This window comes from Felis catus, chromosome D4 (assembly GCF_018350175.1).
Source record: "Felis catus isolate Fca126 chromosome D4, F.catus_Fca126_mat1.0, whole genome shotgun sequence".
NCBI classification, from domain to species: Eukaryota; Metazoa; Chordata; class Mammalia; order Carnivora; family Felidae; genus Felis; species Felis catus.
The window spans coordinates 85,710,224-85,728,663 of record NC_058380.1 but is presented as its reverse complement, the minus strand read 5'-3'; the positions used below and the strand labels follow the sequence as shown (position 1 = coordinate 85,728,663).

Here is an 18,440-nt window from a genome sequence, read left to right as displayed (position 1 = left end):
CTTTCCTAACCAGTCAACTGACCTTGTGCACGGCAGAGACCCAGTGAAAACAGAACTCACTGACTCAAGCGTCTTCATGTTTTTCCTGACCTCTCGTTAATTTTAGAAGACCCTTTTAGGAAATTATATCTCTTGTGCTGAAGAAATATTTATTTGAAGAGCAAGCAATTCCTTACATTTTATTTCAGTTTCTGGTTAAGTTAAAATACTTTCAATTAAAAATAGCAAGTGTAGCATGGTCCAATTTTAATAAATTCTATCATTCCATCCATCTGTCCATCCTTCTCTATGTCTGTCTGCACTTCCTGTGCATAAAAAAATGTCCAAAATTTTGTTCACTTAATGCTAAAGGTCATGTTTTCTAGGTAGTAGGAATTTGGGTAAATGTTCTTAAATAAAATGAAATAGATGAAGAGTCAAGAAAAACAAAGCACTGTTTGGGCCCCTTGGCACAGTGTCTCCAAAGCAGATGGGGACAAGGTGTTAGAAATGCTTTGTCGGGGCACCTGGGTGGCTCAGTCGGTTGAGCATCTGACTCTTGATTCTGGCTCAGGTCATAATCACGCAGTTTGTGAGTTTGAGCCCTGCATCGGGCTCCGTGTAGACAGCGCGGAGCCTGCCTGGGATTCTCTCTCGGCCTCTCCCCGTGTTCTCACACTCTCTCTCAAAATAAGTAAATAAAATAAAAAAAATAAAATAAAAAAATAAAATAAAATAAAATAAAATAAAATAAAATAAAATTAAATTAAATTAAATTAAATTAAATTAAAATAATACGACAAAATAAAGAAATGCTTTGTCATCAGGTAATAATGAAGCCACTGGGTCCTTTCGGATGGGGAGCAAGTTTGGGGCATGAGTTGGGCCATGGAGTGGGGGTTCCTCACGTAGAATCACAAGCCCTGCATGTCCTGTGTCACCCAGAGCCAGGGCCTCCCTGGGGAGGGACCCTCTCAGCGGTCTGGGCCCTGGGGGTGAGAGTGCAGGCTTCTTCCCTTGGCTTGCCCACTTGGACCACAACAAAGGGCCTTTGTAACATCCAGGCTGACTGTTGTTTAGCAGTAAGTGCTGGGGGTGTTCAATGTCCTTCAGAATGGAAGGAGTAATTACTCACAACCTACAGCTTGTCCAAGGATTATCTCATGGTCAGAAGTATTTATAGACCATTTTTCTCCTTAAAGGATATTAGTGTTAATGAAAAACTGCTGTCTCTTTAATTGTACTACTGGCACATGAATGGAAAATATTATCCCAGAACCTAAATGGGAATAATTTCACACTCCAGGGTACTCTTTTTAGGAACAGCAAATGCTTTGTAAGTAAAATGAGCCTAACTGGTGGCAAACATAATTTTCATGGTCATCTCTCGCCTTCATCTGTTGTTGTTAATGATTATGTGATAGATCAAAATTTCGTATTATACTCTGCTTTAGTAAAATATTATACCATAACAACTAAAGACATTATTATGTCTGTGCTCCCAAAGACGGCTAATTATTAGAACCACCTAGGGAGCTTTGAGAAAGTACAAATTTCCAGGCTCTACCACAAACATATGGTTGGTTATAAAGCTTCCCAGGTGACTCTGATTCACAGCCAGGGCTGAGAACGACTACTGTGGACGTGGCCAGATGTGGAGCTGTTTGAACAGCCGTCCCCAAGGCTCTAGTGAGCAAATCAGGAGTAACCTGGGAGTGTCCCTAGTGACCACGGTTCTCTATAGTTTTCAGTGACTTTGGTGAAGACCAAGTAACCAAACTGGCCAAATTTTCAGACATGAAACTGGAAGAGATTAAAAGAAAAAACAAAAAACAACAACGCATTGAGTAACGGGATCCGAAGGAACACGGCATGCTGGAAGGAGCCAATAAGATGAGATCTGAAAGAATCCACTGGAAAGCTGACAATTCAGGGGAAATGATCAGTTACAAGATGGCTGAGCCTTGTCTTGATAGATCAGGTCGTACGAAAAGCACTGAGGCTCATAGTTGGCCTCAAGCTGAAGATGAGCCAAGAGGATGTCCAATCAATGTGGCAGACAGAGTTGATACGAAAAATCCTCCTTCTCCCTCTAAATACATAGACATGCTGGATAAGTTCCCAGGTGGCACAAATGAAGACAGAACTGAAAGCCAGAGTGGGGTGGGTGGAAGATGAGAGCAAAGGACCCACAGGGGTCTTCAGGGACCCGAGTCTACTCCAAAGGGCTGCACGGGATGGAGACGGGGCCTCGGCCAGTCCCGGATGGCAAGAGTCCTGCAGAAAGCCGGGGCCACGGGGAGCTGCCTCATCCATGAGACAGGCTCTTGGAGGACTCTGTTTACCAGCCAGCAAACAGAGTATGTATGGCTGGATGTATGGCTAGGATGCTGTCCTTCCAGCCAGCACCGTGAAGGGGGGAGTCACTCGCGAGAATCCGGAGCACAGAGCCCGCGCTACGGAGTCTAAGTTCCCATCACCCATGCGACGTGGGTAAGCCAGGCTGAGAAGTTCACAGAGCACCTTCCTCAGAACATGGAGCCTGGGTGGCTGGGGCAGAGCTAAGCGGGAGGAGATGCTCAGACCATACCGCTCTGGCCTCTGTGGGGCCAGAGGTCACACGACATGCCCGCGCCTGAGTGTGCCGGCGTGGTGCTGCCGGAGTGAAGTAGTGGCATCACCAGCCAATCGCTGGTCCCCAAGGGCCAGGCCGGGGGCGGGCACTTACTTGTAGTTGTCGTCCTCCACAAACTTCTGAAGTTCTTCGATGTAGCGTACAGACTTCAGGTACTTCTGCACGTGGGGCAGGGTTGTGAGGTGATCTGCAAAACACGGATGAAACCCAGAGGCTTCAGTCTCTCCCCACTTCCGGGCCCCATATGAGAAGTGGGCCACATACCCTGAAATCACCACAGGTCCTTGGCTGGGGAGAGAGAGGCCTCCAGAACAGACCAGAGCCAGGTGTTTGTGCCCTAAAACAGGTTTCCGCGGGGTAACCGGGCAGGTCTCCCACCCCCTGCGTGACAAGAATGCAAGATGAATGAACAAGGCCCATCCGGCCCGGTGTGGAGGTCCAACCCAGGTCCTAGCACAGCTTGAGAGTCTGGCCCACGGGCAGGAGCTGCTGCATCCAGGGAAGGAAGGGAGGGGTCTAGACGCCTGGGCACCTGCTGTGCCGGGCTAGGTACCAGGTGATTTCCAGAAGTCATCTGCTTTAACTGTCACGCCTGCCTCACTGGGGGGAAATAACGTGCCTGTTGCACAGAGAAAGAAACTGTGGCAACTGGCAAAGATCACATCACTGAGAAGTGGCAGAGCCAGGTTTCGACTCCGTCCCTGGAAGCCTTGGCCACGTCGCACAGCCTTGTTGCCAGAGTGACTGATGTCAGACGCTCCCCACAGAACTCCACGGTCACTATTCCAAGGGGGCCGAAAACTCTGTGGTCCTCTCTGCCATTCCTCACGGGGAGGGACAGAACAAGTTAAGGGAAGAAGGGGAGGCACTAAAGGGGGCTGTGAAGAGGAGAAGAAAGGGGGCGGGGAAGGGCCCTGGCTCTCAGGGACGTGCGTCCAGGTGCTGTGAGGAGCCCCTGATGGCTTCGCCCCTCAACTGTGAGATTTGGAACAGATCCTCTTGTATCTCTAGAGCCTGTGTTCTTTTTTTTTTTTTTTTTAAATTTTTAACGTTTATTCATTTTCTGATATAGAGAGAGAGACAGAGTGTGAGTGGGGGAGGGGCAGAGAGAGAGGGAGGCACAGAATCCGAAGCAGGCTCCAGGCTCTGAGCCGCCAGCACAGAGCCCGACGGCGGGGCTCGAACTCACGGACCGTGACATCACGACCTGAGCCGAAGTCGGACACCCAGCCGACTGAGTCACTCAGGCGCCCCTGTAGAGCCCGTGTTCTTGCCCGAAAGTGGGGATGATGACACCTGCTTCCCAAAGCTGATGATAGAGAAGATGCAGGTATGAAGGTGACAGTGGTATGAGGATTTATTGAACTCTACTCAAATGCTGGAATGCGATAAGGGCTCTGCGTGCACTACGTCCCCACTGCTACTGATGGGAAAACCTCAGACTTAGGAGAAAGTGACTTTTCAGGAGGCAGAGCTGAGATTTGAGCTTGAGTCTGACCCCAAAGCTGCGTGTGTCACTGCCCTGCAGGCCGGCAGGACAGTGAGGGCTGATGGACTTGTGAATGGAAAAGGGCCTGGGCGGGGGAGGACTGCACGGGGATCCCGGGCCCCCTGCCGCTCCGCTGTCAGGACTGCTGATCTGGAAGTGCCTGTGGAGGGGGCCTTTGGCTTCAACAAGCCCACCCTGCAGAGCCCCACCCTGGCTTCCCCATGGCCTTCCCCAGTGGAGGCTGTCAGTTTTCTCATGCCCTGTGAACTGTAGGTGGGGTTGGTTTCCTTCCTGTCCCCCTTTGCTGCTTCCAGACTTTTTACTCCTCCACCCTCTTCTGAAAACCCTGCCCCACGGAGGCCCATTCCTGCAGCTCTACCACCCATCCCTCTCTTCCTTGCTGACCTCTCCCGGCTGGCACCCTGGTCGTTCCCGCCCTTTCCTGGAGGACTTGGGCACCTGGCTCACAACGTAGTTGCACACGGCGGAGTCCGCCATCATCCTGGGGGAAGTCGACACCTGCATGGATGCCCCACCCAGCGTTCTGACTTCTCAGTTCCTCAACCTCATCTTCGACAACCATCCATCACACTTTGGATCTGGTCATGTGGAGCAGAGCCTGGCTAGTTTTCAGCAAGTCATTTCCCTTTTCCTTCCAGGCCCACAGCTAGATTACATTTCCTAGCCTCCCCAGCAGAAATGAGAGCATTATGTACAAATCTGGCCCATAAAATCTACTCTTGGATGATTCTCTCTCTTCCTGCATCTGCCAGGTGGATGTGGAGTCCACTGGAGGTCTCTAAGGCCAGGGGACATGGTGGAGCCACAACGTGGAGAAATCTGGGTCCCTGAATCCTCCTGGAGGAGACCTGCCCAGGGGCTGCCCACAAAGCTCTTTGTGGATGAATGACCTGGGAGCCAGAAAGACCTGGGCGCTGCCAACCCCCAGACGCATGATCTTAGACAAGCGACTGAACAATCTTCAGCCTCGGTCTCCTTGTCTGTAACACAGAGATGGGAACATCTAGTTTTCATCATCTTTGAAGATCAAGCCTGTGGGTAAAGGGTCCTGCACATGGTGGGTGCTCAAGATATTAAAATGAAGAGCTTTGTGGGGACCACCTGGCTCCCAGAGCTTTCTCACTGATGAGGTGCCGAATCCAAACTTCAGTGATGTAAGATTTCACAATTCCAGCAACCAGGGGTACTAACCGTAGCTGCAGGAAACTTGTAAATCAGCGATTATTCGGAGAATGTTGTTCATCTGATTGGATCTTTGTTCGTTTTCCATGATGCTGCCTGAGGCAGGATATGCAGAATCAATGTAGATTAAATCCAGAAGATAGATCCCTAAAATTAAAGAAGATATATAGTAATGGTGGGCACTCGCCATGAATCAGAACAAAACAGCACAAAACAGCACCACTGTGCTAGAAGGTATAAGGGGTGGCTTATGGAAAATCGAGATATAATTCTGACTTCAATTCCAATCCCGACTGCTAATCTCTCACATAGATGGCTCAAATGTAATCAAATATCTGGGTGACAACCAAAATGAATACTGGCAAGATTTCAGCATTTCTAGTTCATACAGCCTCCAGCCACAAGGGTTTTCACCTGTAACCCAACTGGAAAATCAGATGGATACTTGTATATTTCACCAACCAATGACATTTAATAGATTCCAAGGTGTCATAACCAGGACAACGCCCATTTGGACTAAATTCATTTTTAAAAAAAATTTTTAATGTTTTTATTTATTTTTGAGACAGAGAAAGAGCATGAGCAGGGAAGGGGCAGAGAGAGAGGGAGACACAGATCTGAAGCAGGCTCCAGGCTCTGAGCTCTCAGCACAGGGCCCGACGCAGGGCTTGAACCCACAGACCGCGAGACCATGAACTGAGCTGAAGTCGGATGCTCAACCAACTGAGCCACCCGGGGGGCCCTGAATTCAGTTTTTTATTTATTCACTTAGCTATGTGTCTATTTTTCTATGTACACACACACACACACACACACACACACACACACACGCGCTAAAATCACGAATTAACTACGACAAAAGAAGAAATCAAAAAAGCAACAACAGTCCTTGGTACAAAGAACAAAGGCTAGACAGAGAATTCTACTGAGGGAGCTTAATAAGAAAATATCATGTGATATGAAAACATTGCTATGATAGGTCAGTGGTGAGCCTTAGCACAGCCTCCTGGCATCATCCCAGCTGGAATTTGGGACAAGCCACCTGGCCAGGGATGGGAGAGGAGAACTGGCTGTACAGCATGATCCACACTCCAGGCTCTCTGGGGTTGTGCATGGACAATGTTGGCATATCCCCCCCGCAGCCCTCCATGAGCACTACCACTATGTCTACACTACCGGTGGGCTGAGCAGGAGCAGCGATGTAAAACAGAATTCAAGGCAGGAAACACTGGAGAAGGCAAAGAGGAGTGACTGGCTGATGTTAATGAAAAGTGCAGTTGATTGAGAAGATCTAATGACTACAAGTTTCTACACACAAAGCAACATTGCATCAAAATATATAAAGCAAAAAACTGCCAGAAAGGAGGTGAATTCAACAAAGCCACAATTATAGAGAGAGCTTCGGCATGTCTCTTCCAGAAAGTGTGTGTGTGTGTGTGTGTGCATGTGCGTGTATGCACCTACAAGATATACACAGATATACAGATATATGTACATACCTGTGCATATATGAATACTGACTCACAAAGTTAACAAGGTTATATAAATGAAAACATCAGTCTTTTCAAATACCCATGGGATACTTACAGAAATTGGTTATATATTAGAATATAAAGAAATGCTCATTAAGTTCCAAAAAGTAAATTTAGGAATTAACAATAAATATAGAAAAAATTCTAACTGATTAGAAAATGCACACACACACACACACACACACACACACTCTCTCTCTCTCTCTCTCTCTCTCTCTCTCTCTCTCTCTCATAAGCAACTCTTGGGTCAAAGGAAAAGCAGAAAATAGAAAACAAAAAAATCACTTGAAGATAATGTCAGTAAGAGCACTGCATATCAAAATCTGACCAAATCTGAGATCTGACCAAAGTGGTACTCAGAGGAAAATTTATAGCCTTAAAAGTTTACTATTAACTACTGAGACTTACTGTAGATGTAGTTAGCCAGGTATTTATTGTAAAAGTTGTGAGTATTTTGCATGGATGGACAATGTATAATGACTTATACATTCATTACCTTATTAATCCTTACAACAACCCATTTTACAGAGGAGGAAAAGGAAATGCAGAGGGGAAGCATAACTTGCTCCGGGCCACACAGCTGGTAAGTGATGGAGGTGGGGGTCGCACCCTAGCCCGCCTCCCCACAGCACAGGCTTCCTGCCACCACAGTGGACTGCTGGGGCTGGATACCATGAGTCATTCGTCTGCTTTAAAAATAGCTACGCATTGTTATGGGAAACCATTAAATCACAGAAACATATGCTAGCACTCCTAATAGGAGCCATTTCCACTTCCTTTCTTTCTAGTGGCACCATGTTCCCAAAATTTTAATAATTAGAAATAATTTCCCTTGTATGGAAGCTCCAAGCTTGGTACGTCGAAATCCACACATGTATTCTTTCTTTGGATCTTGTCTTTCCTCTCCCTTCTTAAAAATGTAATTCAGCTACCTCCCCAGGGATTCAGCAGCGGCAACCCTGAGAATCCCTTTACTGCTTCAACCGCAACACAAAGTACCCTCTGGTGCTGAGCGTGACGCGGCGGGATAGGGGACCCGTGGCACCTTTGTTCCAGTTGCAGATTCTGGGCAGATCTGAACCCAGCCGACTGAGTGGCAGAATGAACACTCGGCCAGGAGCAGAGACACTGGGGAGCAGGAAAAGGGAGAAAACTGAGGCTTCTGGGGGCTCTGCTACAAGCTGGGAACTTATCTCCTTACTCACGTGACCCTGCCATCAACCCCTGAGGGTTGAGGAGAAAACTAAAGCTCGGAGAGATTAAGAAACCTGTCTGGGCCTCACAGCGGGTGGGTGGGATTGCAGCCCAGGTCTGTCTGGCTCCCGCCCCTGTGTTCCGACCCACTCACTGGCCCTCAGACACACATGGGGAATCGGCTCCTCTGAAATAACACCCTCAGCATGGAAGGCTTGCTTTGTGTCGTCCTGCGAGGACTGCTTCTTCTCAGGTCCCTGGCTGTGCGAACAGAGGCCAGGAGAAGCTCTCCTTAAGGAGTGGCACCCCATTTCTACCCCCCAGCTCCCGCTTGCACCCTGGGGACACGGGGAGCTCACTACTTCATCAGAGATCATTCCACTGTGCAGACTCCAATGCTACCCCCTGTCTACCCCCCAGGACGTGGGAGTACAGGCCAATGCCGTGACACGCTGAGGACTGGGGGATGCGCGGAGCGGGGTGTCTCCCCCCAAAGGCCTGTCCCCAGCGACCAGGGCAGACCCTGAGCCCCGGCAATGCCTGGACAGAAACTCCATCTCAACAGCCTTTTGGTTCCCAAGACAAAAGCTACTCCAAAGGCAGCAAATCTTTTACAGTTAATACTGTGCAAATCCAGAGAAATCTTTTCAGCATTGTTATTAGCCCATAGCTGGAAATATTTAAAAGCCTAAATCATAATGAAATCATAGGCACAGCCACCTCCCACTTGTACTATGCCAGTGCTGTGCTAAGCCCCACATACAGTTAGCACTCACCACAACTGCAATATGATACTTATTTGTATCGTTCATGTATTTAATGTCTGATTCTCCCCATCAGACTTAAAACTCATCAGAGCCAGGAAGTGGGTCTCGCTCCAGAGCTCAATCCCCAGCAGCTGGAACAGAGCACACAGGGGCTGCGTGGTAAACATTAGTTGAATGAAGGAATGCATGAATAAAGGCATATTTTATGTAAGCCACACAATCACATCATGAAACACATTATGCTCTCATTTTACAGCTGAGGGAAGAGACACTGAGGGTCAGGTGATAACAATAATAAAATAAATTTCATGAATGTATTTAAAATTTAGCATTTATTTTTTTTAATTACTTTTGTTCATTTGAAAAGTTTCAGGTGTACAACACAGTGACTTGACAAGTTTATACACTGTGCTGTGTTCACAAGCATAAGCTGCCATCTGTTACCACACGGTGCTACTACAATACCATCAACTACAATCATGCTGTGTCTTCCATCCCCGTGACTTACTCATTCCACAACTGGACGCCTGTATCTCCCACCCGCCTTCACCCTAAAATATACTAAAATTAATTTAATGTTTAAATAAACAACAATAATAAAACTGAGCACTTACTATGTGCCGGGTCCTAAACTAAGAGCTTATATTGCCCATATTATGCGTTCGTGACAATAACACAGCTGTCAGGGAGGTTTCAGCTCGATTTTTACAGAAGAAACCGAAGCTAAGAGAGTTGCATGGCCTGTCTGAGGCCACCCAGCTGGGAAATGGCCAAGGCAGCATTCAAACACACGTCTGTCCATCCAGGCTGCCATACTGTCAGGCCTTCCTTTACCCCAGACAGATCTCCTGTTGCCTGACAGACGCCGAGGCAAGAAAGGGGCATAGCGGAGGTCCCCAGGCTATGTCTCTCCCTGCCCACTTTCCCCTGTGGGGTTAACACTCTCCAAGAGGGCTCACGACTGTATTGTGGCCACCTCTCCTGGCCACACCTTCCATCTCCTCCCCACCGGCACCCTGGTACTCATCGTGGCATATCTGTCCCAGGTCTCATCATCACTGGGCCCACCCAGGCCTGGCGGCCCTGCCAGCTGTGCCACATGACAGGCAGCAGTGGCGTTAAGTGGGACAGTGTGGGGCTTGGAGCCAGGAGACTTGGAACCCTGGCTTTGCCACTTACCAGCTGGGTGGCCTTAAGCAAGCCTTTCACCTCCCGGGACCTCAGTTTCTTGACTGTGATTGGGGTAATGAAGGTGATCCTGAGAGGCCTCCTGGCCCGGGGCCTGGACCACTGAGGTGCCCAAGAAGCTGAGTTGACCCTGAGCCTGCCTCCATGGCCGGGCCCCACTTGGAAGAACGTCGGGACGCCCATGGGAGGGATGCACCCAGCTGGGTTTGCCATAACCATGGATGGCGCCCAGATGCTGACCACGTGGTGGCCACCCACCTCAGACGGGCCAGTGCTGGGAGATTCCGTCTGGATTGGGACGGCACAGCTGGGATGTCTCAGCTCCCGTCCTATTTATTACAGAGTTCCTGCAGGAGATGATGCTGTGTTAATGGCCTTGTTAAGATGGACAGTAATTGGGCCAGCCACTGGCCCTGGCTGCCACAGGGTTGAACAACGCCAGAGCCCAGGGCTAGACTGGGAGGTGCAGACGCGCTGGGGGAAACATCTGTAATAGTAACAGCCATGGTCTGTGACAGGAGAGGGTGGCCTTACCTGTACCACCTTGCTCTCACAGCAACCAGGACAGAATGTACTCTCACTCTCCCATTTTACACATTAGGAAATGGAAGCTCAGAGAGGTGAAGTGGCTTGTTTAAGATCACACAGCTCGCAAGTGAGGGGATCAGGATTTGAATTCAGTCTTGCCTAACTCAAAAAATTTGGAACAGAGAGCCATGCCGAGGGCTGGGAGCTGGGAGTCCCTGGCTGGCACAGGGGCGAGAGGGTCCCAGCCACCCGTGCTGTGGCCTGTCCCACTCCCAGAGGATGCTTCTGGCAACTGCCATCTGCCCCATGGCTTGCCCACTTGCAGACTGGACCTCCTCGGAGATGGACAGCCACCCAGAACATCCTTCTGTTTTCCCTCCTTCCACGCCCCACACAGGGCCTGGTGACGCTCTGCGGCTGCAGATATGAGTGCCAACCAGACTGTCACAGTGGGGCAGAGAGCCCCAGGGCCAGTGGTGAGCAGCCCTCTGCTGGCTCTGCTGTGGACGCCCTCCACAGCTGGGCTGGTCCCAAGCCTGGGGGCGTGTGGCCAAACCTTCCTGCCTGTGAATGCAGGCCCCCCACCAGGGGTGTCCACAGGACGCCCCGGCCCTGAGGAGGGAGTGCCAGGCTGACAAAGGAAGTGCTCTCCTGAACAGACACTTTCTCTTAAGCTGAGAGACACCCATGGTCCGTGGCGCAGAGCCCGCTAGAAGCCGGGCGCCCTCAGCCTCCCAGGGCCAGAACCCGCGGCTGGCACCAGGGCTCTGCCGCAGCCCAGAAACTCACTGCTCTCTTGTTTCTCCCATCGCCACCCGCCTCACTGCCATCCCGAGGCGGGTTTTGGTTTTTCTCACACAGCTATCTATTTAATGAGGAAAATTCTGCTATGTTGAGGGGAAAAAAGAAAAAACCTCCACAGCATAAAAATATGCCACATTTCCATCTTACGCTTTGCATTTTCTCTCTCCTTCTCCTTTAAGGTTTGAGATGAAAGACTTTTTTCCATGTTCTCCTGCTCTGCCTTGAAAAGATCACTTTCCAACTTCAGACATGAGGAACACTGGCACCCAGAACTATACTTGTGTGGTTTGATCACATACGCTGTCTTGATAAATTCCAAATGAAGTAACAAAGCAGCCCCTCATTAGGGTTTCTTTCTTTCTTTTTTTAAGAGAGCACAAAGCAATTCCGTCTGCTGCAGAGGAGATGTCAGCAGGCAGATCACGCTCCCCATCAGATGCAGAAAACTACGGGTATTAATTAGCGCCCGCTCATTAGTATCAATCATGCAAAACACGGACTTCAGAACAAATCCTCACTTAAAGAAGTTTCCTTATATGAAACGTGTTGGAAGCTCACCAACGTCGAGACAAATATTTCCTAGGTCTGCAGGAAGGGGGCGGGCCTGGGGAAGTCACACGTCAGGTGGTCAGAGACCATGTTTCTTGGATGAGCACATGGCCTTGTTTATTTCTTGGTGCTGAGGCTAATGCATCCCAAAGGCACGTGGGCAGTCTTGCAGCCCGCACAGAATCCTGGGGTCCTAGGGCAGCCAAATCTCCTCCCAGCTCCCTGAGGTGAAATGAGGAGAAAATCACAGATCCTCTCATGCCACAGGGATTACCTAGTAATCTACAGACGTAGTGGCATAACCTACTGTTTGCTCGTGTTCTCTAGGGAGCCATGGGACCGTATCGCATGTGCCAGTATTCTGATCAGCAGTAAGAAAGGGCGTGAGGAGAAGGTATTAATCTGGTTAGGATTATTTGGCTTGTTCTGTGCTGGACACGGTACAAAGTAAATTACGTGTATTATCTCATCAAATCCTTCAACAATTCTACTGGCGGCAGCAAAGACACTGGCACCTGTGTCTGCCTAATATCCACTCCCAGTGCTTTTGGAAAAGGCCCTGAATTTTCCTCTGGGGGAAACTATACCTCCCATAATCATAACCCATGTGGTTTTGGTAACCCTGGAACGATCCCATTCCCTCCCTGCCCCACGGGTAAAAACAAATTGTAAAAATGAACCATTTGGGTACGAAAAAATACTCCAAGTAATTCAGAGATGAAGGAAGAAATTAAAATTAAAATCACAAACTACCTACATAGAGGGTGTAGCCAAAGCTACCAAATTCTACTCAGAGAAAAATCTATAGCCACAAATGTGTACACTGATAATTAAGAAAGGTAAAAAAGAAACGAACTTAGTGTTTATTACAGAGGACTAGAAAAAGAACAAAACAAAGCAAAAGACAAGTGAGAGAAAGTAATAAAAATACAAAAGCAGAAATAACAAGTCAGAAAAAAGTAAGGCCTCTAGGGTAATAAATAAAACTCAAAGTTGGTTCTTTGAAAAAGTCAAAGTAGACAATTCTTGGTATGTATGATGAAAGGGAAAAAAAAGAAAGAAAACGCAGATGTATAATGTTAGGGATGAGAGAGAAAAAGTATGATTCCAAATATGGAGGGGATGCTAAAATAGCAGTATGTGTCATTTTTATGCCAACGTCTTTGACAATCTGGATGAAATGGGTGCTTACTAGGAAAGTCCGCCTTCCCAAAATTGTTTTGAGAAGAGGCAAACACCTTCAACTGTCAATACAGAAAGACTATTAGTAATATTGAGAAAATACTATAATTACAAAGCACAATATCCAAATGGCTTTATGGAACCCATCTATAAAACATTAAAAGAGGGGCACCTGAGTTCGGCTCAGGTTATGATCTCACGGTTCATGAGTTCGAGCCCCATGTCAGGCTTTGTGCTAACAGCTCAGACCCTGGAGCCTGTTTTCGATTCTGTGTCCCCCTTTCTTTCTGCCCCTCCCCTGCTCATGCTGACTCTCTCTCTCTCTCTCTGTAATAAATAAACATTTAACAAAATTGAAAAAAAAATGAAAAGAAATACTGATCTTATTTAAACTGTTGCAGAAAACAGAAGAAGTCAGAACTATTTGTAGTTCTTTTTATGACTCTAGCATAACGATTATGGCAAGACCTGAGAGAAATGGCATAAAAAAGAGACAAATCTCATTAATAAATAAAGATCCACAGATTGTAAATAAAACATTAGCAAATAAAATTCACCAGTATTTTAAAATAATATTAGCAAATCAAATTAGCAGTATATTAAGGAATAATACAGGAAACAGGTTTATTTTAAGAGTGCAATGGTATTTAGTATCTTGGCAGATACTGAAAAGTCACTGATCGCTTTCATATCCATCCCTGGTGAAGTGCTGAGCTAGGAACAGACTTCTTTAAATGTGATAAAGAATGCATGTTAGAAAAATTAAAACAATGTTCTTGATGCGAAACGCTGTGAACAGGAACGAGTTAAGAATACCTACCATCCTGCTGTCATTTAATACTATCCCGAAGACACAATCCAACGACATAACACAAGACAAAGAAATGTGTTAGGGGTGCCTGGGTGGCTCAGTCGGTTGAGCGCCGACTTCGGCTCAGGTCATGATCTTACGGTTTGTGGGTTTGAGCCCCGCATCAGGCTCTGTGCTGATGGCTCGGAGCCTGCAGCCTGCTTCAGATTCTGTGTCTCCCTCTCTCTCTCTGCCCCTCCCCAGCTCATGCTCTGTCTCTCTCTGTCTCTCAAAAACAAATAAATGTTAGAAAAAAAAATTTTCTTAAAGAAATGTGTTATAAATATTAAAGACACCTATAATATTGCCATTATTTTAAGGTGATATATAATTAGTTATTGTATTAGTTATATAATTTGATAATCTAGGACACTTAACTAAAAACTCTTGGTGGTAAATAACAGAATTAAGTTCAAAGAAAATATACATAAGTCAATAGCATTCTTATATACTGGAAATCATCAGTCAGAATATGGAAAAAAAGAAAAAAAAAAAAAGAATGGCCATGTGCAGTAAAAACAGAACTATAAAACCCTGGGTGTAAACTTAAAAAGAAAGGTGTAAGATCTATATGAATAAAACATTTGATAGAAAAATTACGTATCACTTATTAAAATTAAATGTTCACATATCCTGGGCTTATTAATCTTTCTTTGAAGAATCTACTTCACTGCAATAAAAGCACAATTCACACAAATATGAACTTGTCTCTCCAACTCTATTTTATTTGTCACAATGAGAATGTAACGCTTTGGTAATGAAGATTAAAACTAATGAACTATATCTTAAGGATATGGAAGAAGACGCAAATAATGAAGACAGCTCTAATATGCTTAAATGGGAGGACTCAACATTGTGAGAATGTCATTTATTGCCTAATTAATACATTAACTTCACGTGATCCCAAAATTGATTCCAAAGTTCACCTGGAAGAGGTGAGTACATGAAACTAGAACATTTTTGAAAAGAAGAATGAGTCTACGGCCATACCACCCTGAACGCGCCCTATCTCGTCCGATGTCGGAAGCTAAGCAGGGTCGGGCCTGGTTAGTACTTGGATGGGAGAAAAGAAGAATGAGAAGAGAGGCTTGTTATCGAATGTGCTATGAATCCACACTCATCATGCAGTAGAGCCCTCCTCCAGAATCAGACAAACCAAAGGTGGAGAGTAGGAAGCAACAGATTGACACAGACACAGAAATTGAGTGAAGGATACGGGTACATTTTTAGTCAATAGCATCTGTCAATAAATGGCCTGGGGACAAATGATTATCCGTTTAGGAGAATACGCTGCTAGATGTCTACTTCATTCCTTACAACAGAATAAATTCCAGTTGATTTAGGGATTGAAATCTAAATGGGAAGAAGAATAAACTAGAATAAATTGGAAGAGAATCTTTTTATAATCTTGGGGTATACAAAGACTTAAGTGTGACACAAAATTCAAGCCATGACAGGAAAGGATGACCCACTGACTCCATCTGAACAGAAATACTTAGGCATCATCAGAGATAGTACCCAGAAGTGCTCAAAGGGGAAAGACAAATGTTCAAGTGGGAAAAATGTTTGCAGTGTATTAGACAATCACTAGTTCTGACATATAAAAACCTCCTATTATAAAGGGAAATAACATTATAATAATTTACTACATATTTTTTTAAACGTTCACTTATTATTAAGAGACAGAGAGAGAGCATGAGCAGCGGAGGGGCAGAGAGAGACACACACACACACACACACACAGAATCTGAAGCAGGCTCCAGGCTCCGAGCTGTCAGCACAGAGCCCGACGCGGGGCTCGAACTCACAAACCGTGAGATCATGACCTGAGCCGAAGTCGGATGCTCAACCAACTGAGCCACCCAGGCGCCCCAAGGGAAATAACATTATAGAAGATGGTCAGTAAAGGCACCAAAGATGTCCAGCCTCATTACTAATCAAGGAAGTGCAAATTAAAACAAGATTTCCTTTTTCTGGCTATTTACACTGGCAAAGGTCGAAAAGGTTGATAATACTTGGTGTTGACAAGAGCGTATGGAAACAGTCACTTATAAAAGGCTGACAATAGTATAAGGTGATAGAAACTTTCAGAAGGAGAATTTGGCAGTATCCATCAAAACCTTCAAAGATGTGTTTTCCAGGATCCAGCAATTCTGCTTCTAGAAATCTATTCTACAGCAATATTCTTACAAATGAGCAAAATAAACGGGGATTATTCATTACGCCATTGTTGTCGTTTATAATTGTGAAAAACCGCATGGTTCAGAGAAATGATTTTTTATCCAAGCAGCGGAATATGACACCGCTAATTAGAAGGATAAAACATATGTGTTTCCAAGAACTGAGATGGGAAGATACCCACAATGTGTTTTTAAGTGAAAACAATCAGGTATGATTTTGTATACCTGTATCGATTCACATACGCAGGTGCATACACACAAAGAGGGGAAAGGATGGAGGGAGAGAGGATTATTGCCCAATCTGTTAAAGGTGGCAATCTTTAGGGATGGAATTTTAGGGTTATTTCCTACCTTATAGAATTTTATTTTTTTTTTAATTTTTTTTTCAACGTTTATTTATTTTTGGGACAGAGAGAGACAGAGCATGAACAGGGGAGGGGCAGAGAGAGAGGGAGACACAGAATCCGAAACAGGTTCCAGGCTCTGAGCCATCAGCCCAGAGCCTGACGCGGGGCTCGAACCCACGGACCGCGAGATCGTGACCTGGCTGAAGTCGGACGCTTAACCGACTGCGCCACCCAGGCGCCCCTAGAATTTTATATTTTTGAAGACTTTAGCTATGAATACGCACTACTTTTAGAAATATAAAAGAGCAAGGTCAGGGGACGCCTGGGTGGATCATTTGGTTGAGCATCTGACTCTTGATTTCAGCTCAGGTCATGGTCTTTTGTTCGTGAGTTTGAGCCCTGCATCTGGCTCTACTGACAGTGTGGAGCCTGCTTGGGATTCTCTTTCTCTCCCTCTTTCTGCCCCTCCCCTGCTCATGTTCTCTCTCTCTAAATAAATAAATAAACTTAAAATAAAAAGAAATATAAAGGAGAGCAAGGTCTATCTTCCTTCTTTCTTTTCAACTATTAGAGAAACAAACACTTTCGGGGCAGGGAGGATGGAGATAATATTTTACACAATGATTTCCCCAGCACTCTTAGCTCCTGGCAAAGACCTGGTCTTTAGGTTTTGATTTAAAGGCCACCAACCTTTACAGACTGCCTCTGATCCTGTCTCCAGGCCACCATTAACACTTCCTCACCTCCTGACTCCTCTCTCTGCTTTTGGTCTCTACCTCTGATCCATTCTGCATCCAGTGATCTTTCTAAAACCTAATCAGACCATGCCTTTCCCCAACTTAAAATTAACCCAATGACTTTCCATCCCCACTGGGCAAGTGTTTGTGGTTTTGTGGGTTCTGCGCCCTGCCTGCACCTCCGGTCTCTTCTCCTGCTCTCTCCTCATGTGATGCTCCAGCCGAGTGGGCTTCCTGTGGTTCCCTGGATCAGCAGAGGCATGTCGTCCCCTGGCCCACTCAGCCTTCCCCTCTGGCTGTTAGCTGACTCCTTGAAGCGCACTGTCCTCCCCTCGATTACAGTATATATCACACATTCTGTGACAAGGACCTTGTCTTATCCAGCTCTGCAATCTCAAGGGGCCAGCACCAAGCCTAGCACAGAGTGGGTGGCTCAGAAGATGTTTGGGGACGACCGAAGGGATGTTGGTCTTTACCTGTACATACCTGACTCTCTGGTCTGGCACTGAAAGTCCACTGCTCAGTGGAAGGGCGTGGCCTCGGCTGCAGGGCACCCCACTCCACGGCCACCCTGTTAGGGTCAACCCTGTGTTCTGGCACCTCCAAGCTCAACACCCACATTTCTCTGAGTGCTACAATGGGCTTCCAGAGTAGCTGACGTCACCAAAAGGAAACGTAAGATGATTCCCCCAGTGAAAGCCTCGGAAACCTGCCTCATATTGGGTAGAATCGAGGCTACCCACGTGCCAAGGAAAACACTCTAGAGCTTGTCTTTCCAACCCTGGCTCAGAGATTTGCTACTGTGCACAGAAAGGCTTCCTGGACGTCCGAGGCCACCAGGATCTCAGCCAGAGAGTGAGCTCACACAGACGGCTGCTTCATCCACCAAAGTATTTTCCACTTCCTCTAATGTGCTCACGTATCTGTGGCCACACTTCACCTACTCTTTAAGTGTAACAGAAAATAACTAGGCAAAGGTAAAACTGTCAGATTTATTCATTACTCAATGGAAACTGTGTAACAAAACACAACATTCTAAACCTCAGTCACCAATCTCTGCATTCTCTGGAAAACAAGCAACAGATTTTTCAGAGCGTTAGCCAGACCCAAACCAATTTTCACTTTCATAAAGCAAATTCTTTTCTGATTTTGCTTAAATGAAATACGGAAAGACTCCCTGGGCCCCTCTGGAAGAAAAAAGGTATCTGACTACTCATTTATGTGTGGTTTTCAAGCTCAGGTGTTTTCATCACTCTCTTTTTCGCTAGAGATAAGA

At 46.4% G+C, this 18,440-nt stretch overlaps 1 protein-coding gene across 17 annotated transcripts in view; it reads right to left on the bottom strand.

The window, feature by feature from the left end:
* Positions 1–18,440, bottom strand: part of RALGPS1 (Ral GEF with PH domain and SH3 binding motif 1) — a 277,984-nt gene that overhangs the window by 49,890 nt on the left and 209,654 nt on the right. For all 17 annotated transcript variants that reach the window (XM_045043214.1, XM_045043213.1, XM_045043217.1 and 14 more), the window contains 2 exons: positions 5,316–5,453; positions 2,708–2,801 (listed from right to left, as the gene is read on the bottom strand). In XM_045043214.1, coding sequence (XP_044899149.1) covers positions 2,708–2,801; positions 5,316–5,453 — 232 coding nt within the window. The remainder of the gene's footprint in view (positions 1–2,707; positions 2,802–5,315; positions 5,454–18,440) is intronic.